Consider the following 26006-nt stretch of genomic DNA (forward strand, 5'->3'; position numbering starts at 1 on the left):
GTAATGCACACTAAGTGGGGCTCCCTTTGAAGGTCACCTTCTGAGTACAGTCCCTTAGCACCACCTTCTGGGTATAGTCCTCCAGATAATTACCAAATTACAGTTGTCTGATCTACTTAACATAACATGTCAATGTGTATAATTCATTTTTTAATTTTTTGGTGAAATTCATTTCATACTTTGAGCCATGATAAAGCTGTAAAATATTAACAGATCCAAGGAATTAGTTATCTTACTTTATTTAATACCCTGCACTTTCAGTCAAAAAAACCCTCTAAGAAAGTTTTCAAATGAATAGTAAAATAAAATAAAACTAGCTGACCCCACACAGAGCATCTGTGTGGTCGTGCCCTGAGCCTGTGGCATCCACCCCACACGCAACTCTCTTGCCCGCTCTCCCCCCCATGCAACACTCTTGCCTGCTCTCCCGCCATGCAACACTCTCGCCCGCTCTCCCCCACAAATGCAACTCTCTCGCCTGCTCTCCCCCCATACATAACTCTCTCGCCTGCTCTCCCCCCCACACTCAACTCTCTCCCCCGCTCTCCCCCCCCACTCAACTCTCTCGCCCGCTCTCCCCCCCACTCAACTCTCTCACCTGCTCTCCCCCCACACTCAACTCTCTCACCCGCTCTCCCCCCCACACTCAACTCTCTCGCCCGCTCTCGCCCCACACAACTCTCTCGCCCGCTCTCCCCCCCCACTCAACTCTCTCACCCGCTCTCCCCCCACACTCAACTCTCTCACCCGCTCTCCCCCCCACACTCAACTCTCTCGCCCGCTCTCGCCCCACACAACTCTCTCGCCCGCTCTTGCCCCACACAACTCTCTCGCCCGCTCTCCCCCTACACTCAACTCTCTCACCTGCTCTCCCCCACGCAATTCTCTCGCCCTCCCCCCCACACACACACAACTCTCTCAGGTGCCAGCTGCTTCAATGATCATATTTGAGATTTTGCTATTTGATTTGAGGTCGAATTGAAATATCTGATTCGCACACACCCCTACTGGCAAGTCATCGGTCTTGTGGAAGTTTTTTTTAAAAAGGAAAACAAATACATTTGCATGGGCCCAGTTGAAATTTTTCAAAGACACACACCACACATGCACAAGTAGGAAATTGGAGGAGTGGCATCCTGCCTCCTCTAGAAAGTCATTGGCCAAAAGAACACAGAGAAAGACCAGCGCGCAAGTGGTATGAATGGTGCATGGGAAGAAATTGCAAGAAATTGAGAGCAATCATATTAAAACACCAATGTGAACGGCCACCAGGTTTCTCTGAATTATCTTTACTGTGCTTATATGCAGCTAATACATGCCCTCTTAACTCACTACTTTATTCCATTTTATTCCATCTGCCATCTGGGAAAGGCCCAGGTAGGAACTGTGCAACTTCAACCCAGAATGACAACCCAGAAGGATAACATAGTTTATGGAATGGATAGGCAACCTCTGAAACTCCAGCTGCTGCTGGACTACAAATCCAAAGGAATTGTGGCTGGGGATGATGGGAGTTGTAATTCAACAGTAGCTGAAGTGCCAATGTTTGTCTAATCCTGATTTATGGTACTGAAATCCTTTCTGCAGAAACTGTTGGGGATTAAAGAGACTACACCCTATTTCTTAGGCACTGGCTCCAGCAGAGCTGGGAGCTTCATGTATTTCCAGGATCTCTGAGTAGGAATCCTCTGAGACAGGAGGAAGAGAGGGCTACCTCATGCTAATGGAGATTCCTGAGACTTTCTAACCTCAGGTGGTATTTCCTGCTGTTTTTTCTGCACCCAGTCTTCCTTTTGCTCTGATAATAAGGGCTCAACTCCTAGATCATGACATTGGGGAAACTGCCACCTCATTATGTTGAATGTATCAGTGCAGCCTTATATCTGGGTACATAAATATAGCAGTAGCAGTGACTAACATTTGCTGTATTGTGTTCCTCCAACATGTTACTATCACCTGAAAGAAAACTGTAAATTTTTTTTAAAGGATCATCAAGAGACTAAAGACTCCCCCACAACAACCATATCTAACATACATGGGAAATTCAGGAAATTATTTTAAATGATTAGTGCACTTATAGACTGGAAAACTGCATTTTGAGGGGAAAGAGAATAAAGGGGAAACAATATAACTCCTCCAACAGCAGAGAGTTTTCATAGCTTATAATGCATGCAAAATAGAACTAATGTTCTTTCACGATGCTTTTCTCAATGTGCTTGATGCACTTTTGCTATAGAATAGTATGGTTATAATTTTTATTACCTCAACAAAATATATTTTATATACAACAAATTTCCTACATACACAAGTCTGGAATAAAATTTCTTACTTGAATGCATCTGTCTGTCAAAGTGGGCATTTCATTAATTGTCAAGTGTTGGACTCCACTGCAGCTTTTAGCAATATTCCTGAAGCCTTCCACTGAGATCTGATTTTTAAAAGCCGAACACTTATTGTAAATCATCAGCAACATCAACAATAAACAAGATAAATATATCAATATTTTAAATAAGCATTAATATCTCCATAATGAAAGGATGATTAAATACAATAATTTGAAACTGCTAAAAGAAAATGGCATGATTCATAAACTATGGTCATAGAGCACTACAACATATTTGGAAATATATCAGAAACCTCAGTTACTGTCTTACTGGAAATGCTAGATTTAAACAATTTCCACCCATACATAAATATAGAGGATGTCTGCCTCAGTCAGACATGTTTTTAATATAAATACAAATTTTGGATTTTTTCAGATGCACAGCAATGCCTTTGTGAATGAATGCATGCTATTTCTCATTAAGAAGCCAAGAAAAATTAATAAATAGTTAAAGCTCACATGAGTCATGCCTTAAATAAATAGTTGCTATAGAATGCTCTACTGTGTTCTCCATTGAGGACTCGTTTAGCTTTAGTGAGTGAGCCTTAGGCTCATGTGTTCCTTCCTCCCAACTCCCTCCGTCCTTCATACCCTCTCTGACTTGCAATTTCATAGCAAATAATAATTTGCCATTATGGCTGAATAAAAAAAATTATGGTTTGCACAATTCATAGTTTGCTTGGAAAACAGAACTGAAAATAGAGGCTATTCACACAAGCAGCCACCCAGGCATGGTACTGAGGCCGATCCTAGCGCTGCCTCCCCAGCTTAATGCGCTCTAGGGGGAAATCCCTCAGTGTACCACGCTCCTCATCCAGTGCATTAAGGGATATCTGGCGGTCAGGCTTCATTTTCCCGGCCTCCAGAGATTGCGCAAGAGCACTAACATTTCATGTTTCCACTTCTACAGAGCATCTCTGGAGTGCAGGAGAGCGATCCCAAATATTAGCACTCTAGCTCTCTTCTGCAATTGTGCTTATAATTCAGAACACAGTGTGCAGACTCTCACTGCATCTCCACAGCTGCTTGAAGCATGGATACTTCATTAAGTCAGATGTCAGCCACAGAGTACAGATTATGAGGAGTAATAGTTCTATTCTAATCTGCACTGGTCAGACCTCATGTGGAATATAGTGCATCCAGTTCTGGGCACCACATTTTAAGAAGGATATTGATAAACTGGAATTGGTTCAGATGAGGGCAACTAAGATGATAAGAGGGTCTGGAAACCATGTCCTGTGTTGAATGGTATGTTGAGCCTGGAGAGAAAAAGACTAAGGGAAAATATGACAGCCATCTTCAAATATCCAAAAGGTTGTCATTAATCACAGTAGAGCAGCATGTAAGCCTTGAGGGAAGCTTTCATGGAACTGCTTAAAGAACTTTGAGATTCTAATGTTGCAAGACATACCAGAACAATGCTGGCTGAAATGTTCATCATATTCATAATGTTCCTTAATACAGTCATTGGGACATGATAAATTTATATAACATCTGTTACACATACAGTTTTGCCATATGAAAAGTGTCTTATTTTCTGTGTATGGTGCTTATGATTTCTGAATTTAATTAATGTTGTATGAAATTAACCTTTGCAACGAAGGATATTTCCTGAAGGGCAACAGAAGGTTAAGTGACACAACTGTTGCATAATATTATATTAATACTAAAACTTGTTATATAATCATATCAGAATTGAGATTAAAGATCATCCTAAACTACAGGGAACTATAATTATCTCTGCTTTTCCCCACTTGGTTCTTCAAAAACAATAAACAAGTTACAGTATGCCTACAGATGTTCAGTGCATTAAGCTGATTGACCAAACATCTCTTTTCTGTTTTTAACTATCCTGCAACCTTTCACATAAGTTTGTGTTAAACAATAACTGATTTGATTTTATTTAATCTATACTACACACACAATTTCTGTTACATGAATGTGCAATTAATGGACTGTTAACAATAAGCCAGTTTGCTTCCATTAATTAGGTAACACATTCTTAGGTAACACATTCTTTCTTGCTGCAGTTTCTCTAGATTGCCTGAGTACTGCAAAGTTATTGGAATTTAGAACCACTGCCAGATTGTGAATGTATTAAATAGCAATAACGGATAATCTTTCAGATGGTATAAAAGCTGGAAGACAATTTCTGTGCCAGTTTCTAATCTACATCTTTGCCCAGAAACAATTCCCAAGTGGTGTATGATCATTAAGAGAGTACAAGCAGATGGTATTAATCAAAACTACCCCAAGGCAAATCTAATTCATGCTGGAGAAAAGGTAACTAATATATAAGAAAGAATCTGAGCACTGCAAGAACACAAAGTATCACTTCATATGGTTTCCCTGCAATTTAAGCTTAGAAGCAATTGATATAGGAAAAATCTGGAGCCATGTTTCTTTATCCTGGGTTTCTTTATCCTCACTCAAATCATTTTCAGGAGTTGATTAGATAGCTCAGTTGGAAGATCAGATGACCATTTTCTCATTTTTTAAAACATGATTTTCTGATACAGGAAAAAATAACAAAACCACCTAATTGAGATCAAAGCAGTAGGGAGAGAAAATAGGCTTTTATTTTCTTCCTGGCTAGTGTTCTGAAAGCTATCAGCCATAGAGAGAACTGAATTTGCCAATACATTTCCCAGTTTTACCGTTTAATAGTCAACCAGAAGAGACTTTGGTGTCTTGCATGTTTGGCATCCTAGCATGTTTGGCATCTAAGTTTAGCAACTTAGAGTTGCCTTTAAGATTGGTGACTGACATCCTGACTAATGCTTTCTGCATGTTTCTAACAACAGCACACATCAGTGCTAACATCCGTGCTAGTCCCACCATTTGGAAAGTGTGGGTGCTCTTGCACAAGAGCACAGTTATGTTTGGCATCATACCCTTGACCATCAGAGACATGTTTCTGCTGTATTAAAGTGATTCTGAGGTCATTGGAGGGAAGTCTGCTCCATGTGCCGACAATGAGTGAAGCTTGGTGGTCATTCACACGGGACAGAGCCTTCTCAGTTATTAGCCCCAGACTTTGGACTATTCTCCTGGTGGGCATCTGCTCCTCAGTCTCCATCACAGTTTTTAGAAAGCAAATGAAACGTTGGCTTTTACCCAGGCTTTAATGTGTGTTTGTTTGTTGCTGCTGCTCTGTATTTTATGGTCATATTGTATATGTATTTTTAGACTTTTAATTTGATTTGTACTTTTACATTCCAATTTAATATTTTTATTGTGTAGCTTTTATAGTCTTATATTGTTGTAAATGTTTTGATGAAAGGCAATATAAAAATGTAACAATGAATAAATAAATGAATAAATAAGTAAATAAAAATAATTCTGGAGTGCAGGGAGAGCACCAAAAATAGTTGTATTCCTGTGCAAGAGCATCCATGCTTTGGAGGTGTTGGGGCTAGTGCTTCATGAGTGCTGCTGTTAGAATCACGATGCAAGCAAGTATATATGATAACCTGGCCTAGGCTGATATTCTTCTACCCCTGGGTATTGATATAGCTTTCTATGAGCTCGAAAGAGAGGGCATTCATTGTCTCTAGCAGACAAATCCTAACCTCTCAATTCTATCAAATCCTATCTACTTTCTAAACAAATCCTATATTCTCTCTCTCTAGGAGCACTACAAGTGCAATTTTCATCAGTTGATATAAAACCTCAAATTGCATTTCAAATACCTAATACAAGATATTATTTCCCCCTACAATGGGATAGCCTGGTAAATCCCAGGAGTTTTGTTAGGTTCCTATCTTATTTTAGAAGAAATGTTTGTCCCAGTATTTATTTACTAGTACCAATCTGTCTTTAATTAGTATTCCTTCAGATCCGCTAGTACACATACCACATGTTATATATTTCTGTAGCTGCCCTGAAGTAAATGGAACCAATACAACTGACACTTTTTATTTTCTTTCAACAGTGTCATTTCCCAAACTACTGTTGAAACTTCTTAAAGTTTTTTATATTAGAAGTTTTTAAACATGGTTTTTTAAAAAACCCTATTTTAAAGCAGTTTGCTTCATATGTGTGGGGTGGGGTAGTGGTAATAGAGAGCTATTATTCAATAAAATGGAAGTCCAAGCTCCACTGGAGGTGTGGAGCTAATTGTAAAGGAATCTGTCTGATTGGCTTAAAGCTGCTGTCCTGTTAATATGAACACATATGCTTGATCCAGATGGGACCTCTTGTAAATCATTGTGCGCATGACAGCAGTCTAAGTATTTCACAGTTGTATTTTTTTCTTAATACATCAGCTTTCTGTCCTCTATTAAAATGTTGCTGTTAAACATTAAATGAACCACAAGTTGGAATTCTTGTCATATATAGTGGGACCTCCCTGTTTTGAACAAAGCTTAATTTGTAGATAAGAATAGGCAGAACAATCCATAACCTTATGTTTATTCACTTACATAGACTCTGGCTCTGCTCTCCGCTCTTTCTTCATCGGGAGAGGGGGCAAATTTGCCTGGTTGGCACAAAGGTAAGAAAGACTTCTCTCTCAATTTAATCATAGTGTGGGTTTCCATCAACCCAGAATGACTTCCTGGCCAGTAAGGGGGCTAAGGAGCCATAAAAGGACTGACCACCTCTAGTGATGCTTTGGCAACAGGCAGAGACTATAGCTTTGCAGTAGCACGCAGGGCTTAGCTCTTTGCAAGTCCCTTTGGAGGATTCCATTAAAGGGTGAGTGTAAAACTAATATAATTAGGGAACAGACTGGCAGTTGCACACCCAGCTTATGGGGTGAGGAAGCTGTCCCAAATAAGAAGCCACTTCTTCACTGGGTAGCAAACAGTTAGGCTGAGCTATTTTCCCATTCACAGTTTAGTTGTCAGCTACAACAGCCTATTCCTTGTCCTCTTCTTAATGACAACTTTTGGAAACTCTTAAATAAAGTTGTGTTCTGCGTTATACCAAGCTCTGTGTATTATCCCATTCTTCTACCCCTGGCTTTCAGCTGTGGGGCAATAGAGTCTGTCAGACTAGTAAACCATTCCTCACCCCCGTTTAGATTTTCCTCTAAAATGTTAAGAAAAATAGAGGGAAACCAATCCATTTTCATGTTCATCTGACAAAAGAAAATATCTAGACTCTTGACAATAGGTTAAAATTTTACCCTTTTGCATGCTATTATATGAAACTCTGTAGGCTACACTCTGATCTTTGTGAAGTAAAGCGGTTAGATTATAAGTAAAGTAGTTAGACTATGTCCAAATAAAATAGACCTGGATACATGTTAGGGTTTGTCTACATGGCATGGCTTTATTTGGTACCCACCCCGCAACACACACACACACACACACACACACACACTCTCTCTCTCTCTCTCCCCCCCCCCGCTTCAATGCGTTTTTTAAAAACCCAACTCTGTCAGAGAACTGGATAGAGCTGATCTTGTTAATGTTGCCACCCTGAATACAGATACCTTGGTGCCAACTCTTGTCTGGGCCTTGGCTGCTAGCTGGAGCCTCTGGGGATTTAGAATGGACAAAGTGCCAGCCAGGACTCTCCACTCAAAACTGTCTATAAATAAGTGAACAATTTTAAAGAATAAAATTATAGAAATAAAACAAAATGAATCCTCCTTTTTGCTAAAATCTTGAGATTATCTTCACCCATGGTACTGTTATTTGGAATGATTAATTAGTTCTTCTAAGAGTGGCATCCAAGACTTCATAGTAAATAGTTAACAGCTGGGATTGTTTCCTATTGTAAAATTAGAAATGCAGTAGTGCCAAGATGAGAATGGGCCTCAGATCTTTGTTTAAATCTGCCCTCTTGTTTCTTGTTCATTAAATGTTTTGAATTAATTTCAACATGCAAGAAAAATTCATATTCAAATTATACAGTATACATCTTTCTGTATTTATATCCAGCCTTAGGTTCAAGTCACTTGGGTAGATCTTTTTATTTTTAAATAAGGTGGCTTTACATCAGTCTACGGTGGCTAACTAAATCAAAGTTGCATGAAAAAATATGCTAAATCAATGAAAAGTAGAAAATTAAAGGTTAGCACCCTAGCTTTGCTGTTGAGATAGATAAACTTTATTACAATCGTAGATCAGACAGTACAACAGGAAAACAACAACAACAACAAAAACATTACATAAGACTAGAGCATATAATACAAACAATGTAGCAAAACCTAGCCACATTGAAAGTGATCTCTTTACAAAAATTAGATAGCAAAAACTCTAAGTAAAATTCATCAGAGTGACCTGGAAACTTCCCCAAGAGAGGAGAAATTAGTTTTAAACGAGCATCACTATAAAATTTACAATATAATATAACATGAGGGTAGTTTCTACAGCACCCATTCCACAGGGGCAAATCCTTAAATGAAACGGAATCCCTTTATATCTACCATCCCTAACAGCCGTCAGAAGGGCGTTTAGGCAGGCAAGAGTAAATACGTGCCTAAATTTAGGGATAGGAATATTATCGAAATATGCTACTGCTTTGGAATTTAAAAGTTTTTTCCCCAGATAGATACCATGTTGGAGATGAACTTCCAGTGGATCCTGTGACTACAGCCTACTCAGGAATGGCTCCTTCTTTTCCCAAACTGGATGGCAATAACTACGAAACCTGGGCCCTCAAGATGAAAGCGATCTTCATGACAAAAGGAATCTTTGAAGTGCTCACGGAGGGACAGCCAGCCCAAGATAAAGCTGCTCAAGCCTCGTGGGACAGGAAAAACCAACACGTGTATGGCCTTTTAATTTTGAGTATAAGCGATGATTTATTGATCTATGTGCGGGATACAGATGTAGCCTCAGAAGCGTGAGATAGACTGAAAAAGCAATGTGGCCAAGTCTCTGCAAATGCAGCTCTTCTCCTGTATAAAAGGCTATGCGAAAGCAAACTGTAGGAAGGGGGAGACTTTGAAACCCACATAGCGAGTATCTTAGAGATTAACAGGCTTTTGAAGAGTAACCAATGTGAATTGAATCATGTTATTCTAATTGGGGCAATCCTACAATCCATGCCTAAAAGTTTTGAACCCCTAATTGTCGCTCTTGAACTGTCTCATTGTGAACTGAAGGTTGATCATGTTGTGTCGAGTCTGAGAAATTTTAATGTAAAGTTGCAGCAGGAGAAATTTGAAAGCGATGGCACTCTGGCATACATTAACAAGCAAAGTAGCCTCAGTGACTCATCAGTATATTCAAAGAGTGGGAAACTCAGAGGGCACAGACCTGGTCACCATGGCAATAAAGTAAACACAGGGATGAGTCATGGTGACAAACAAAGAGAGGAGGAGAAGCACAGACAAGGTGGCTTATCTGAAAGGGTGCGTAGTAATGCCCAAAGCTACATTGCCTTCAAAGAGCCAAGGAAGGGTCACACTTTCATCCTGGACTCAGGTGCATCCCAGAATATAATCTGTGATCCCAGTCTATTTATTGAACTCGATAAAAGCCACAGATCAGTTGTGACCCTAGCAGATTCAAGGAAGCTAAGCGTGGCTGGCAAGGGGACAGCAAAGATACTTTGTGGCTCTGCTGCTGAAGCTTATGAGGTTAAGATAAATGATGCACTTTTCATGCCAGAGATGCAAGTCAACTTGATTTCAATTGGGCATGGACTTAAGAAGGGGTGTAAAGCAATTTTTGAAAATGAAGCATGCTACATCTCTAAAGGTGATGAGTTAATCATGACTGCCCACATGCGGGATGATGGACTTTTTGAAGTAGACTGTGCTACTGCACAAGCAAACGTGGCAATGGCAAGTAGTTGCCAACACAAAAATTGTGATTTCTCATGGCACAGAAAATTGGGCTACCGAAGCCTAAACTTTGAAACTGACTCCCAGATGAGGGAACTAACTGAGAAATCAGTGCCAGATTCAGAAGGGGCTGCACAACCTGAACCTGAACTGAGGCACTCACAGAGGCATAACAAAGGGGTTCCACCTAACAGACTCTCACTCATGGCTAAAGGAGGAGAGATGCAAGAACCTACTACATGGCAAGATATAGAAAGGTTGCCAGCTGATGAAGCTGAGAAGTGGAGAAAGGCAGCAATGGAAGAAATTGATTCCTTGCACAAAAGTGAGACTTGGAGACTTGTGGAACTACCTGCTGGAAGAAAGACTGTGGGATGCAAATGGATCTTCAAAGTCAAGCAGGGTGCAGAAGGGGATGTAGAGCGCTACAAAGCCAGACTAGTAGCCAAAGGATACTCTCAAATCTATTGTCAGGACTATGATGAGACTTTTGCACCAGTCGTGAAACACACGTCAATTAGAACATTGCTCAGCATGGCAGCAGCCAAAGGGATGCAAGTTGAACACTTGGATATAAAGACTGCCTTCCTACATGGGGAAATCGAGGAAGACATCTACATGCAACAACCACCAGGCTTTGAAGAACCTGGAAAGAAGGGGCTAGTGTGCAAACTGCAAAAGAGCATCTATGACTTAAAGCAGGCAGTCAGAGCATGGAATGAAAAACTGAATCAATTACTACTTAAGGAGGGGTTCACGCAAGGAAAAGCTGACCCCTGCCTATATTCTAGACTCAGAGACAATAGAAGGACTTACATTCTGACTTACGTTGATGATTTGATTCTTGCACATGAGGAAAGGCAAGACAGTCATGAAATTGTACAACACCTGACCAAGGAAATAGAGGTGAAGGAACTCGGAAGCATCCAAATAGAAAGAGAAGAGAACGGAACATTCCTTCTCGACCAAAAACAGAAGATAAAAGGTCTTCTAGAATGCCTGGGACTGACAGATGCCAATGAAGTCAGCACACCAATGAATGCTGATTTCTGGAAGCAAGATGAGGACAGCCAGCCTTTACCAGCCAACAATCAATACAGAAAGGCAATTGGAAAACTTTTGTACATAGCCACAGTGACAAGGCCAGACATTGCCTCGGCAGTAGGAATCCTGAGCAGAAAAGTGAGTGTGCAAACGAACAAGGACTGGATAGCGGTCAAAAGACTGGGAAGGTACCTGAAAGGTACTGCGCATTATATACTGGAGATTCCAGCAAACAGGAATTCCAAATTAGTGGGATATGTCGATGCAGACTGGGGCGAGGAAAGAACAGACCGCAAATCCACAAGTGGACACCTGTTCCTGTATGGAGGTTGAGCCATAACTTGGAGTAGCCGCAAGCAGTCACTTGTCGCGCAATCATCCACAGAAGCGAGTACATTTCAGCAAGTGAAGCATGCAGGGAAGCAGTATGGATACACCAACTACTATCGGACTTTGGCATCGAGGAACCAAAGCCCACAGTGATGTTTGAGGACAACCAAAGTTGTATCCAGATCTCCCAAATGGAGAAGATGAAATCTTGAACTAAGCATATTCCCATAAAGTACCACTATGTTCAGGACTTGCAAGAAAAGGGGGTGGTCCAAATGAGGTACTGCACCACAGAAGAGATGCTGGCAGATGGATTAACCAAGCCATTATCCAAAGACAGATTCCAGATGCTTCGTGAGAAGATGGGAGTCGTGACCAGGTGCGACAGGCAATGAGAAGGGGTGTTGGAGATGAATCCAGTGCATCGACCTTTTGCATCAACTGTCCTAATGACTACTAGGGGCATTGGGAGTAGAGACAGTGAGTCAGGGTCTCCCTATCTGTCCCTACTCTATGACCCCTGAACTGACTCTGCAGCACTTCCTGTATTGAGTCACAATTCTTCCTTTCCTCCTAGAGAGCAGATGGAAACATATCTCTCTCTCTCTCCTTACCTATCCATTATGTAGTCCTTTAGATTAGAGATAGGTCTTTCCTATCTAAGTGTATTTAACCAATAAATATTTAGTGTTTAGTCATACAAGGATCTCCATGTGTTTTCTCTAAATAGCTGCAATATCCAAACCATCCTCTGCTACCTACTCTGTAACTGGAGTGTGTGCTCATTCGTTAGTGCTCTGCTGTTTTACCTATTGTGGGTAAAAATCAACAACCTCTAACACAACCTCTAACATACCACTCCTTAGACAGGTTGTATCCACTTGTAATTCTGTATCAGCAATATGCTGCTTAATAACCTGCCAGGCCTGATCATGTTTGCTGTTGAGAATGAACTATGTAAAGTGGCTACAGAAGGGATGGCAAGTAGAGGTCTGTCTTTGGTCTGCTCAATTTGTTGCTGTTAGCTGGTATTCTCTGTTCCAGTACCAGGGATGGCAATGATTATTTCTATAATTTTCAAGTCCCAGGGTGATTCTAACCTTACCTCTGTTGGATGAAGGACAGAGAACTAAGTTGGGATGGTGTGCCATTTCTGGTAAGACAGTGGAAAGGAAAAGAAGGGTGGGGGGTGAGCCTCTATGTCCTAAATAGGATAGTGGGAAGTTAGGAGAGGAAGTAGGAATTTGGCTGGGCAATTCTCTCTCTTCTGCAGAAACACTCACTTCCCTTTGGTCCTTGATTTAAAATTTTTGATGCTTAAGGGATGGTGGTGGTAGAAATGACTCAGGGACAAATTACCTGTGACATTAATTACTTTGGCATTGTTTCTGTGCCCCCTCCCCTTCAGTGTAATAGTAGTCATGTAGCCACCCCCCACCCACCCGCTCAATCTGTAGCAGCACTGTGGCGGGGGACATGTGGTAACCCTTTGCTCATGCCACAGTCGTGATATGAATCAGTAGCCACTAAGGCTACTATTTGCCCTGGTAGGGTCACTGCCATTGGCAGCTTCCTTCCTAAGGCAAATAGATGCTTCAGGATACCCTAAGCAGGATCAGAACTATGACAGGGCAAAAGGTTAAAAGTCCTCTTCTTCCCCATATCACAGTCCCAATGTCCTGCGGCTGGCTTTTACAGAATAAAAACAAACAAGCAAGGCTGAACAAAATGAATAGTGTCACAATTAATTTGCTCCTAACTAGTCCCACAGTTAGGTAGCTACTAACTGTTAGTTTGGTTCTTGGCTAAGGCAATGCCCAGTTTTTTTTATTATTCCTTGCAGTCCACTGCCAGATACTTCTACAATGCACTTTTGTGTTTGCAACTCCAGATCACTGAAGCTCCAGATTATAGGGAAGATGAAGCCAAGCCTAAAGGTGTGCCTCAGAAACCTCTGTGGCATACTTCTATGGCTTCCAGTTGTTGTGTTTTTGAGGGAGAAGAGAGTTCCTGTTTTATTTGTTGTACACGGAATGTGCTCCAAGGTACAGGTTCTTACCACATAGCAATGAATTGCCTATATGCAGCAGTGTGCAAGAATCTTTGGGTACATGCTTCAGAAGGGATGGTAGCTTGGGTGAAAGACTCAGAAGGTAGAGCAGGGTGCTTGCCAGACTAGCTGCTCAACAGCAGCAAAATGCCTCCGTTCAGGCAAGTCGCATTTGAAACATAAACAGCAGGGGGAGCAGTCTCATGGAAACTAACAACCCGAAAAAACAGCAACTTTCTTACACTGGATATATGATGTCCTAGCTCTATATCACAGCAATGAAATTTGAAATAAGGCATTGGAAATGTGAACGGCACCCTGCTGTCTGCATAGGGAATGCGATGTCACAACACAGGAAGTGTGCAACCACACTTCTAAGATACAACGTGACCCTGTTGCAGGGTCTACACTGAAAAGCGCCCTGTTTTAGGAGTGGCCTCAAGTTTAAATAGTGTGAAAACACTGGCTGACATCCTGACTAATAAAGCAAGGCTACAGAGGCTTCCCTACTTCTGCAGTGCATGGGAACAACAAACAACTTTCATTTATCTTCCTGGGCTCTAAAAATGCTCTGTGCCTTCCAAAAATATGTCCCTGAGGGCTGCACAGCCCTCAGGGACATATTTTCAGAATGCCCAGAGCACTTCTGGAGCCAGGGAAGATTCATGAAAATCGCTCTCACTCCCCACATGCATGTGTACTGTGGTAAGTGGGGGAAACCTCCAGCTGCATTAAGAACAACCTATTGCTGCATTCTTGCTTCATTTGTCAGGATGTCAGTCATTGCCTTACAGGCACTGAGAGAATAATTTATGAGGAAGCCTTTTGCTGATATAGAGACAGCAAGTGGCCATGCCACATTCTAGCATTTAACAAAACAAGGAAAACAGTATTAGAAAGCTCACTGGCAAATTGATTTACTTTTCAGGAAATCCTGAAGAGGTCACAGAGTATTTTTAAGGTCTGCAGTTCCAAAATTTCAAATTGTATACAGGAAAGTAACACAACACAAAGCAAGGATATTTTAACTCCACCCCCCTAAGTAATGCAAGTTTTCATTATGCAATAAGGATGGGTTGTTTATAGTTAAGACACTCACTGGAAAAAAGCCAAAAGCCTATAGTGCTATTCCTCAGGAAAATTTAAGCAGCTGTGGTAATGTAATTTAAAACCTCTCAAAAGTTTGCAGCAGTGCTTGTACTACTTTAGTATACCATGAGTGCTGAGTGCCGCCTGTTCGCTAAAGGATTCCCTTCTCTACATTATGAAAAGGAAAACTGAAATGCAAACCTGGAGGCAGCCTGAAATATCCAAATAGATGAGCTTGTGACATCCTCTTCCAGAGCTGAGGTACTGTAAACCTTTGTCTGTGAATTTTCTGCAATAAGCTAGACTTAAATATTGTAAGTTGGGGAAGCCCCTTTAGCAGATTAAAAAAGAAGGAAAAATCAGTTACTATAATTGTGTGTGCAGATTTCTGATGCAATTTTATACCATAGCTAAAAAGCTTTCTAATAACATTGCTGAGGTTTAAATCAATCTCTTCCCCCCACCCTCTTTTTCTGAATACAAAGGACGTCGTGCTTCACTTTTCCTTGCATGTTCTTTATATTCTTTGATTACATTATTTAGGAAGAATAAAAATATTTTAATTACAACCTAATTTTAAAAGGAAATTTAGCACAAAATTGGAAATATATGAATCCTCAACCATTTTAAGAGCAAAGTTGAAGCATTAACTTAATACTGATATTGCAAGCTGTATGCATCTAAATGAAAATCAGAACTCTATCAAAGAATTAAAAATCATACAGGGATAAACATGCTTGGTAAAGAACACAGAGTATTTTTAAGGTCTTTCACACTGTTAAGATGTCCCCCCACTCATGTATTTATTTCTAAAGCAAACAGACCTAACAAAAGCAAAAACAGAAAGGAGTAATGCAAATGTCTAAAGTTAAAATGCAATGCACTGTTACCTAGAAGTAAGGCCCACTGGATACAGTGGGACTTACATTTGAGTAAACATGCAGAGAATTGCACTGTACAACTTTTATTGTACAGTGCAATTGTACAACACTGTACAACTTTTTTAGACAAATAAAGTAGGTTGAACAGTGTACAAGGCAAATATATACCTTGAAACCATACTCTCTTCATCTGCTTATATCTATTTTTAACCATTTTAAGCATACTATTATTTTTATCCAATTATATTGCAGTTGAAATAGATAAGTAATGCAATCCCACAATTATCAGAAATGAAGGCTTGCAGAAAGAAAATTACAACATATTGTTAGGAGTAGGGACATCTTGCTCTATAACAGAATTAAGTTTAGGAAAACATTTTAGGTCAGCAAAAACTTAAAAAAAACATTAGTCAGCAAAAATAGGCATTTGAGGGTTGGGAACACCCACAATACAGAAAACATAACATCATCACAATTGTTTATAAGACTTACATTTGTGTTCCAAATTAATAAGGCAAAAAAAAATTTAAACTGCATAAATTGGGAAACATTTAAAGTAAAATGTTTACTTTCTTGTTAAGACAAAAATGCAAATTTATTTATTTATTGTTAAATTTATACCCCGCCTTTCATTAAGAAAATCCCAAGGCGGCTTGATGAAACAAACAGGCAAGTTTCTCTGTGAAAAGGTAAAGCTAAGATTTTCAAATGATTCAACATTATATGCACATTATCATGCTCTTCTATCCCAAAACATCTCTACCTGAGACCTTTGCTTATCCAGCTCTACCACCCTCAGTTGCCCAAATCTCCTGCTCCCTCAAACTGCTCCAACCTTTATTCCCTCAAAATCCATCTTTTCTGTGATGCCTTTAGCTTAATCCCCAAGTCTCAATACACTAACTAAAACAGTCACATATTCTTCCCCTGTTTATTCCTGCTATCGTTTCCCTCCCCTTTTTCTGTTGTCTTGCTTGGTTCTATTTCTATAATGTAAGCCCCTTGGGCTAAGGACCTATCTTCTCATTATCAGGGACACAAACTATAGTATATATAGTTGCAGTTTGTATGCATCATATTATTGAATAACATAGCTATTCAACAAAGGCCAAAAATCCACTCCTTGAATACAGAATTCCAATTAAAACATGCAATTTGATGCATTTTTATTTATTTGAATATTTATAGCCCGCTTTTCCACTGACAAGTCCAGAGCAATGTACATAGTTATTTTTATCCTCACAACAACCCTGTGAGGTAGGTTAGGCTGAGAGATAAGTGGCTGGCCCAGAGTCATCCAGAGAGTTTCATGGTTGAATGGGGATTTGAACCCAGGTCTTCCCAGTCCTAGTCCAACGTACTTTTCAGTAAATATGCATAGGATTGGGCTGCACATCTTACCCGACGTATAGATAAAAAGCTGCACAAGGGGAACACTTCCATGGACACATAAAAGGAAGGGGCAGTGTTCAATTACCTGCCCTTCCTTCTGCAGCCTCCTGTGCCTACAGAAAATATGTCCTACTCAAGGGACAGAGTTTTGGGAGGCACTGAAACTGCAGAGGGGAAGAGGGAATGACTGGACCCCTCTCTTCTATGCACATGGAAGCATTTCCCTTGAACAATCCATAGTCAATACGTTAGGCCTTGTTTTGAGGTATGTACTTGGTAGGTTGTGTATGACAAGTGGCATGAAATAGTAAAAGGCTTCATTACTGCTAAGAGGTGAGAAAGCAACACCTTCTCTTGGGAATCCAAATGCTATTTATTGATGTATTTATTCATTCATTCTATTAAAAAAAAAATATCCCTCAATGGCAAAACAATACAACAGGTTTTGAGGATCCCAACAGGGGTTATTAGTATCCTGGTGGTACTTGAAGGGCTCCCAAGGAGTAGGAAGGGCCCCCCACCATCCCACACCGCAGTTGGGCTCTTTGTTCTGCCTCTGAGGATCACCGGCTTGAAGCCAATATGTCCTCAGCAATGTGTCCACTGTAGAAGGGAAAGGAGGTGAGTGAAGACTAACAGGCCACATGCTGAAGCTCAATGTAGCCCTCCCCTTTGCCTTACAGACAGCCTTCAATAATTAGCACAGAGTACTCCCATGGAAATTTCCCATTAATATTCCATTAATTTCAATGAGAGTTCTCATGAGTAACAGTCTGGGTGTAACACAGTGACGAGTAGCCCCTTTCTTAACATTTACACGTGTGTGTGTGTGTGTATACACACACACACACACACACACACACAATGTTATATTTTATTTAAAATAAATAAATAAAAATAAATAAAATGCAGTAACTGAGCCAACAGTCTGCAACAGAATTGGTACATTCATTAAACGTTTGGGAACTCCTGCTATAACTTGTAGTAGTCGGCACCTAGCAGTCTTTATGTGCTTTCATTTCCACTGTATGGCCGGGGGGGGGGGGCATTATTCATATTTTATTAATGATGCCAACATGCAGCCAGACCGAAGGCAAAAAAGTTCAGAGTTAAGGCAATGGTTTTTAAGGAAATATTGCCCTCACTCTGAATGAACTTTGCCCTCCAGTAACATCACAATATTGCCAAACTTGGCTGGCTATATGACTATCTAACAGTTTCTGTTATTTTTAAAACAAAAGATGGAGGAAAAGCTGCAGCTGAAGCAGCTGTGAACATCAGAAAACTGGTGATAAAACATATACTTTTCTGAGTCTTTAAGAAATCTTCAGCCCGAGATGTTTGTTGTTTGTTTTTGTGGTGACAGGAAGCTGACATAATCTGGATAATATAGCTTGGCAAGCAATAGAATAGCTATTCCAAAGTTCAAATAGTAAAATTGCAAAGTCAGATGGTATGGTTTTATGGTGGGGGGGGAGAACACAATTAACTCAAGTCAATCTAAACACATTAGTGCTGAGATTGTAAGATGAGAAGTTAAAGGGTATATAGCTGTCTAATAGTTTTAATTGCTAAGGGTTCATTAGGAATCATTGCTAGGTTGACTTCTTCTCAATGGTATTTTGCCTTTGTGGATACAAATGCCAACATCTCAAAATATACCAGTAATGGCCAGAAGAAAGCAGGATTTATGAACTTATGAGGCTCATCTGAAGAGCCCACAATGGCAATTGGTTACCCAGAGGCAAGGCCTGCCCAGGGACTTTTGGCAACCCAGGCAAAGTCTGGCCACTATCACATCCGGACCCCCCTTGTGTTTTTCATTCTGGCAACATTAGGTACTGCAACATTTATTTATTTTTTACCTCTGCCATCTCCACCACAGCAGCTGGTGGGCAGGCCAGAGGGGAAGAGCAGGCATGGTAGCAGCGGGTTCAGGATGGGACTTTTCTGGCCACCTGCCTGATTTCTCTAGCTACTGGCCTTTGCTGCTTCCAGCTGGGAACAGGAAGAGCCAGGGATGCAGGACAAGGCTGTCAGCTCACTAGGTTGTCTGTCTACCTGTGTGGCCAGAGAAGCCTGTAAGCTGGTGGCAGCCCCATCCTGCACCCCCTGCCACACCTCCTCCACTGACCTGCCTGCATGATCTTCCTCCTACTGGCTGGAAGCAGTAGGAGGCAGGTGGGCCAGAGGAGAAGAGGAGGAGCTAGCAGTGGAGGGACAGACAGTTGGGCACCACGCCTGCCACTTCTTCCCTGTGCTCTCCATCCCCACCACCCTGTCCCAGTGCCCATGCTTGCCACCGTGGCAGGGGTGAGGCAGCTGACAGGGATAGCAGGGAGTGCAGCAGGCAGCACAGCAGGTGGTACTTGGTGGGTGAAACAGCACCCCCTACAGGCTGCTGCCCTGGGCAGCCACCTAGTTGGCCTAGCACGTGAGCCAGCCCTGCCCAGAGGCTCAATGATATGAAGGCATGCAGACATTTGAAGGAGACAGTCATGCTAGAAATTATTCATGCTTATACCAAGAGTTATTTCAGCTTGCTTTTATTGCTGCTTTTAATCAACACAGAGATTCAGAGAACAGCAAGATACTTCTTTAGCAAGCTACTATTACAACATTCCTTCATTTGGGTCAATCAAATTATGAGTAGGTGAGATGAATAAGAAGAGAGGTCCTTAAGACTGGGGCTATAGCGGCAGCCAAAAGGAGGCACAGTCCCAGGGGTGTAGCCAACATTGGACAAGGAAGGGACAAATGTCCCTGGGCTGCTGGGGTGGGGGGGCACCATTGTGCCCCCTCCCCCAGGGCATCCCCTTGTCCTCCTCCTGCACCCAGCCAGTGCAGTTTTATATAAACCTAAACATAAAACCTTGGCAATATTTAAACTCTATCATAAACCACTCTATCTCTGGCTAACAACAGCCAACAAAAATAAGTTGAAAACTGCATCTGGAAGATGCTCATGTTTTTTCTTGGAAGGATATTCAACAATTGAGAGACAGTAACCAAAATTATGCCTCTGGGTGCCCACTTAGAGAATAAATGTATGAGAGCATTCTTGGCTGACTTTCGAGATCATGATGGAAAGTGGCCTCTTCGGATCTATGGAGCCCAGGCCACTTAAGCCATGTAAGGCTATATAAAGTTATAATCAGCACTTTGAATTGAGCATGAAATGCAGAATAGAGACAATGTGAACAGTGGAGCACTGATATAATGTGTTTTTGACATCTCACACCTGTTGAAATGTAAATGATCAGCAAAGACATCCTCAGCTACAGTACATTACAAAAGTCGTAAAGGTAGTCAAGAAGTAACCCAGGGGCTCAAGCAGATCTCCAAGATTTACCACAGCCAGTCCACTGACAAGGCACTTCTCCAACTGCCCCATTAGTGAGCAGGCAGCTGTCCCTACCTACTGGTGGCAATGGCAGTACCTATGTGGTCACTGGGCCACTTTTTCTCCTCCCAGTTGCCCACTCTGCTCTCTGCAAGGTGGTGGATAGAGCAGCAAGAAGTTTGGCATCTTCCTTATTGTTTCACTCTATTCCTTGCCCGTGCCTTTTTAAATAAGAGGAAGCAGGATGAGTGAGAGGAAGATAAGCAGCAGCTGCTACTGCCAGCAGTTAAGAGGTCATGGGGTTGGTAGGGGGAAAGGTGGGGATAGGGAAACTGATGTGCGAATGGGGCATGGAGAACCAGTACATGGTGTCGGGGCACCTTGCCCATGAAGCAAGATGAGTTGATGGCTTTAGGCGGTGATGGCCTCAAGTAGCACCAGGCATGATGGGATGGTGACTGCAGCCATCCTGTCCTGCAGCTCACCTCCCATGGGTGTCACCTCACCTGCCTAACTGCTGCCATCATTCTCGACCTCCTCACTGTCCCGCTGCACTCCCTTTCTGTTCCCTCCACCTTGTGTCCTGGCCCAGCCCCAATGCCAGTATCGGGGCAGGACCAGTGCCACCTCCATCCATGTTGCTCTTCCTTATCTCCTGGCTGCCTTACCTTCTGAGCATACCAAGGCTTTAACCTGCAGATCAGTGGCAGCAAGGGAGGCAATATCAGAGCTTCTAGTGTAGGGTGGTGACCTCTGCTCATTACTGCTGCTTCTCTAACTGGATCACTTGTGTGCTCTGCCTGCTCCATTTTGAGAAAAAAGCACAGCACACAAGCATGTTAGAGGAAGGCAAAGGAGGGGGGAAAGAGAAAAAGCAATTCAGCTAGTGAAGCGGCAGTAAAGAGCAGAAGTTGTCACTCCATGATGGTTCTCACCTCCTTTCTGCTGACCTGCCATTAAAAACCAGGTAGATAAGGTAGCTGGGAGATGGGGAAGAAAGGCAGGGCTGGCCCCACCTCCTATATTAGTGTTAGCATCAGGGGTGGGGCCCTCAGTTTATTAGAATCACCTTGAGTGGCAGAAGCCCCGGAGCTGGTACTGTATGGCACCTCTGTCTCAGGTGGGGAGCAGGAGATTGGGGTGGGGAAATTAGCATGGAGGTGAGTGAGAAGATCAGCATGAGTGGAGAAATTGGTGTGTGCCACTGCTGGTGACAAGACATTGTGATGGGAGGGGAGTGCAATACATAATTTTGTAGTTGGAAGGGACCTCGAAGGCCCTCTAGTCCAACCCCATGCTCACTACAGGAAAAATGGAGGGTTGGTACATGGTAGAGTCTGCATGCTGCAGAGTAGCATATTGCCATGTGCCTCCTACACCAGGGGTTTGGGCTGCGCAGGTGCATAATAAGGAGCTCGCTGGTGGCTGGGGGACAAACCTCTACTAGTGACCCTTTGCCCAATTGCTACACTGTGCACACTGCTGTATGTGCATCAGCCATAACCCCTGTGTCAATGTCAGATGCAGGGGCAGGGGCCAGAATCAAGAAGAGGAACCACATGGCCCCTCTCCTGCTTCTTCCCAAGCAGTGCTTTGTTCAAGTGCCAGCTGGGTGCCTTTGTCTCTTCCTCACTCAGAGTGAGGCAGGGAAAGAAAGCACCCAGCCAGCACTTAAACAAAGCACTGGCTGGGAGCAGAAGAGGAGTGAGTAGCCCTTCTTCCCAATACTGGCCACACACCCTGCATCAGCATGCCAACACAGGGGACATGGCCATTACCAGGAAAAGAGACTGCATGGGCCCCTTTTGTACTCCTTCCCAGTTGGTGCTTCGTTCAAGCTCCAGCTGCGTGCTTCTTTCCCTGCCTTGCTTGGAGTGAGGCAAAGAAAGAAAGCACCCAGCCAATGCTTGAATGAAGCACTGGCTGGGAAGGAGATGGGCTGTGCCTCCGCCCCCCCCCCACACACAAAGGCAACAAAGGGCTCAAATGGTATCTCTTGAGAAGCAAGTTAAATACTTGTTAACCGTGTATGCACTACATCCTTCCTCCGAGTTATACAGAACTTTACCTACGGCGAAACATGAACCTAATAAGTTATACTCCTTAGAAACTGAATTTTGTTGCATTCCACCAAGCAAAGATATTGGGAATGGCGGTGGGTGGGGTGGATCTAGTAAACCTCTGGCTTCCAGATTGAAGCAGATAAAACAGCTTAACATTATAACTTCTATTTGTGATACTCAAGGGCAGGGGCATAACTATAATAAGGCAAGGGGAGACAGTTTTCTGGGGGCCCACTGCCTTGGGCCCCCCCCCAAGGCAAGTCACATGATTGACTCCTCGAGCTGCGCACCAGCCTGGGCTTCCTTTAGTTGTATTCATCCTCTGAAATTGATATGAGTGTTAAGACCTGGAGCTACGAGAACAGCATGTCTTGCTCTAGTACCATTAAATGACTTGCATCATCCACAATTTACAAAACCTTTAAAAACGTAATTTAGGATGATGTTCTATTGTGGCAAATAGGTACAAATTTTACTATGCTTTTTGTTACCACTATTGAGCCTCATTTAAGATTTCTTTACTTCATAAGCTGAGCTTCAGTGGGGGGGGGGCTCATTTTAAAATATTGTCTCTGGGCCCACTCCAACATTGCTACACCCCTGCTCAAGGCAATGTTTATACATACCCTGAACTAATAAACCAGCAGGTGTTTTTTTAGTTTTACTCTAGCTTGTATAGTAGCAATGCATCTAATAGAGGTGCAGAATAGGCAACCAAGATGATCAGGGGCCTATGAGGCAAGGCTACAACATCTGGGGCTCTTTACCTTGGAAAAGAGGCAACTAAGGGGAAACATGATCAAGGTGTATAAAATTATGCATGCAGTGGAGAAAGTGGATGGAAAGAAATTTTTCTCCCTCTCACATAACACTAGAACCAGGGGTCATCCCATGAAATTGATTGCCAAGAAATTTAGGTCGACCAAATTGAAGTACTTTTTCACACAGCACATAATCAACTTGTGGAATTCTCTGCCACAAGATGTGGTGACAGCCAACAATCTGGATGGCTTTAAGAGGGGTTTAGATAACTTTATGAAGGAGAGGTCTATCAACAGCTACTAGTCTGAGGGCTATAGGCCACCTCCAGCCTCAGAGGCAGGATGCTTCTGAATACCAGTTGCAGGGGAGTAACAGCAGGGGAGAGGGCATGTCCTCAACTCCTGCCTGTGGCTTCCAGCAGCATCTGGTGGGCCACTTTGTGAAGCAGGATGCTGGACTAGAGAGAGGAGAGCTAGTCTTGTGTTAGCAAGCATGACTTGTCCCCCTAGCTAAGCAGAGTCCACCCTGGTTGCAACTGAATGGGAGACCACATGTGAGCACTGTAAGATATTTCCTTCAGGGTATGGAGCCGCTCTGGGAAGAGCAGAGGTTTCAAGTTCCCTCTCTGGCTTCTCCAAGCTAGGGCTGAGAGATATTCCTGCCCGCAAGGAGAAGCTTGGAGAAGCCGCTGCCAGTCTGTGAAGACGATACTGAGCTAGATAGACCAATGGTCTGACTCTATATATGGTAGCTTCCTAGATGGGCTTTGGGCCTGGTCCAGCAGGGCTGTTCTTATTGATGCAGATATAGATAGCTTTTTGCAACAGTGCATCTTCCGCATTTAACACAAGATCGAATCAGTTTTTTTAGCTGCACCTCTTTCTTTACAGGAAATGATGATCACAATTAATTTAGGGCCCCTGGGCCAGCAGGACTTTCAGTGGAGTTTTACAAGAATTATATTAGTTTCCTGGCTCCAATTTTACTGGAGGTCTACAATGATGCTTTTTAAAATAAACAACTCCCTCCTTTTAACAAAGCATATATAACAGTTCTTCTGTGGGGGCAGGTGTAGGCAGGGTAGGTGATGGGTGGAGCCACAGCTAATGAGAGGTAGAGCCAGTTGTGGGCAGCTGCAGAGGTAGAGAGAGGACTAGGCATGGTGCCTTAGCAATAACTGGCAAATACTCTGGAATGTGCTCCCTGCTGAGATAAGAACCTCCCCATCTCTGACAACTTTTAAAAAAGTACCTAAAGACTTATTTCTTCACCCAAGCTTTTTAATTTGACTGCGGTTTTAAATTGTTTTAAAGTTTTTATCTTCTGTGGTTTAACTTACTTTATGCTGTTGTAAAGAGATGAAAGATTGGGGCGGTATACAAATTTGATAGATAGACAGACAGACAGAGTGTAGATTTGTAGTTAATGAGTGGGATAAAACACACACACACAAATCTCAGTTGCTCATCAGCAGAGATACAGAAAAATATGGAAAACATCAGTTGCTTTATAGTGCTTAACAGGACTACAGTAGTGTGTACATTTGTATTTAACACGGCAAGATCACACACACACACACACACACACACACACACACACACACACAGAGAACTGCACAAGCCACAAGTAAAGCACAGACCAGCTACAAAAGACTACTTCTGTGGAGAGTTACCAGGACAGCTCTGTCTGCTTAATTATTTGAAAAATGAATACTTTTAATAACAAACAACAAGAATGAACTGAGCCAGAGTGGTACAATGGTTAGTGTGCTGGACTAGACTGGAGAAATCCAAGTTCAAATCCCCATTCAGCCATGAAACTCACTGGTGACTCTGGGAAGGTCACTTATCTACAGCTTAACCTTCCTCATAGGGCTGTTGGGAGGATAAATGTAGCCATGTACACCACTCTGGGAAGAAGTTTTCTTGGAGGAAACATGGGCTATACATGTAAAAGTAAATAAATCTATATATGCCACAGGTAAAGTAGAGACCAGCTACAGAAGTGGAGAACGAATGCATTCTGAAGTTACAAGAGCAGCTCTGCCTGCCTATTTTAAAAATGCATACATAAATAATAGAAAAATTACAGGTGTTTTAAATGATGCTTGCTGTAACTTAGAGAACACCATGGGAAGCAAAGATGCATGGAGACACAACCTCTACTTACTCCACTGAACATATGGGTGCCACTCTCTGCCTGCCTTGGGTGCCCCACCACTTAGCCTGGGTATCCATCCTAGCAAGCAACAAATGTTTTTATAGAGATTACTTCCTTAATCCTTTCCCAATGAACCATCACTCCCAGTTGACATATTAATGTTACAGATACTGGCTACAATCCAGAGAAAAACTTTGTTAGCTCTGTGCATAACAAATGGATTTTTAAAATTATTTGCCTTCCAACAGAATCCATACCTTATCTACATGCATCACACCCATATGGAAAGCCACTTCTGCAATTATTTGAAAAGAAGTTTGGACTCAGAAATCCATGCATATGCCCTAAAAGATCTTTCTGGCTTCTTCAAACTGGCTCGGTTCCTGTTTGCACACCCCTAACAAGTAGCTAAAAGAAAAAGACGATTCAGCACGATGCCTTCTGATTGGTGCTCAGGGTGTTTTAAGCTTCACCCATCTTTTGAAAATAAAGGCTTTTGAAAAGCCTTGTAATTGGCTCCTGCCTCATTAATATTCAGATTTGAACAACTCTGTTTGTTCCTATTGGTGTTTACAAAATTCTGGTACTATCGCCCACACTATGTACACCATGGGGCCAGTCTGAAAGCAAGAAAGAGGCACAGACAGAAGCAGTGAGGCAGATAAATTGCTACAGAAGACAGAGAGAGGAGATAAAATGGGTGACAAATATTTTCAGGTGGGAGCTGCCCACTCTGCCCTCAGGTAAGAGCCACCACTGGCTCAG

The 26006-nt window shown here is 42.2% G+C and overlaps 2 protein-coding genes across 9 annotated transcripts in view; one reads left to right on the plus strand and one right to left on the minus strand.

The window, feature by feature from the left end:
• FBXL13 (F-box and leucine rich repeat protein 13) overlaps positions 1–26006 on the minus strand; it is a 176894-nt gene that overhangs the window by 38276 nt on the left and 112612 nt on the right. For 5 of the 7 annotated variants that reach the window (XM_053258477.1, XM_053258480.1, XM_053258481.1 and 2 more), the window contains 2 exons: positions 14842–14971; positions 2330–2428 (listed from right to left, as the gene is read on the minus strand). In XM_053258477.1, the coding sequence (XP_053114452.1) occupies positions 2330–2428; positions 14842–14971 (229 nt within the window). Of the gene's footprint in view, positions 1–2329; positions 2429–7823; positions 7922–14841; positions 14972–26006 lie in introns of all 7 variants that reach the window. The other 2 variants (XM_053258478.1, XM_053258482.1) reach the window with 2 other exon arrangements.
• The window catches only part of LRRC17 (leucine rich repeat containing 17), a 36444-nt gene continuing 25155 nt past the window's right edge, over positions 14718–26006 (plus strand). The window contains exons 1-2 of one of the 2 annotated variants that reach the window (XM_053258487.1): positions 14718–14901; positions 16159–16210. The gene's annotated coding sequence lies outside the window, so the exon portion shown is untranslated. The remainder of the gene's footprint in view (positions 14902–16158; positions 16211–26006) is intronic. The other variant, XM_053258486.1, reaches the window with a different exon arrangement.

The sequence above is a fragment of the Hemicordylus capensis genome, chromosome 5 (assembly GCF_027244095.1).
Source record: "Hemicordylus capensis ecotype Gifberg chromosome 5, rHemCap1.1.pri, whole genome shotgun sequence".
Taxonomy (NCBI): domain Eukaryota; kingdom Metazoa; phylum Chordata; class Lepidosauria; order Squamata; family Cordylidae; genus Hemicordylus; species Hemicordylus capensis.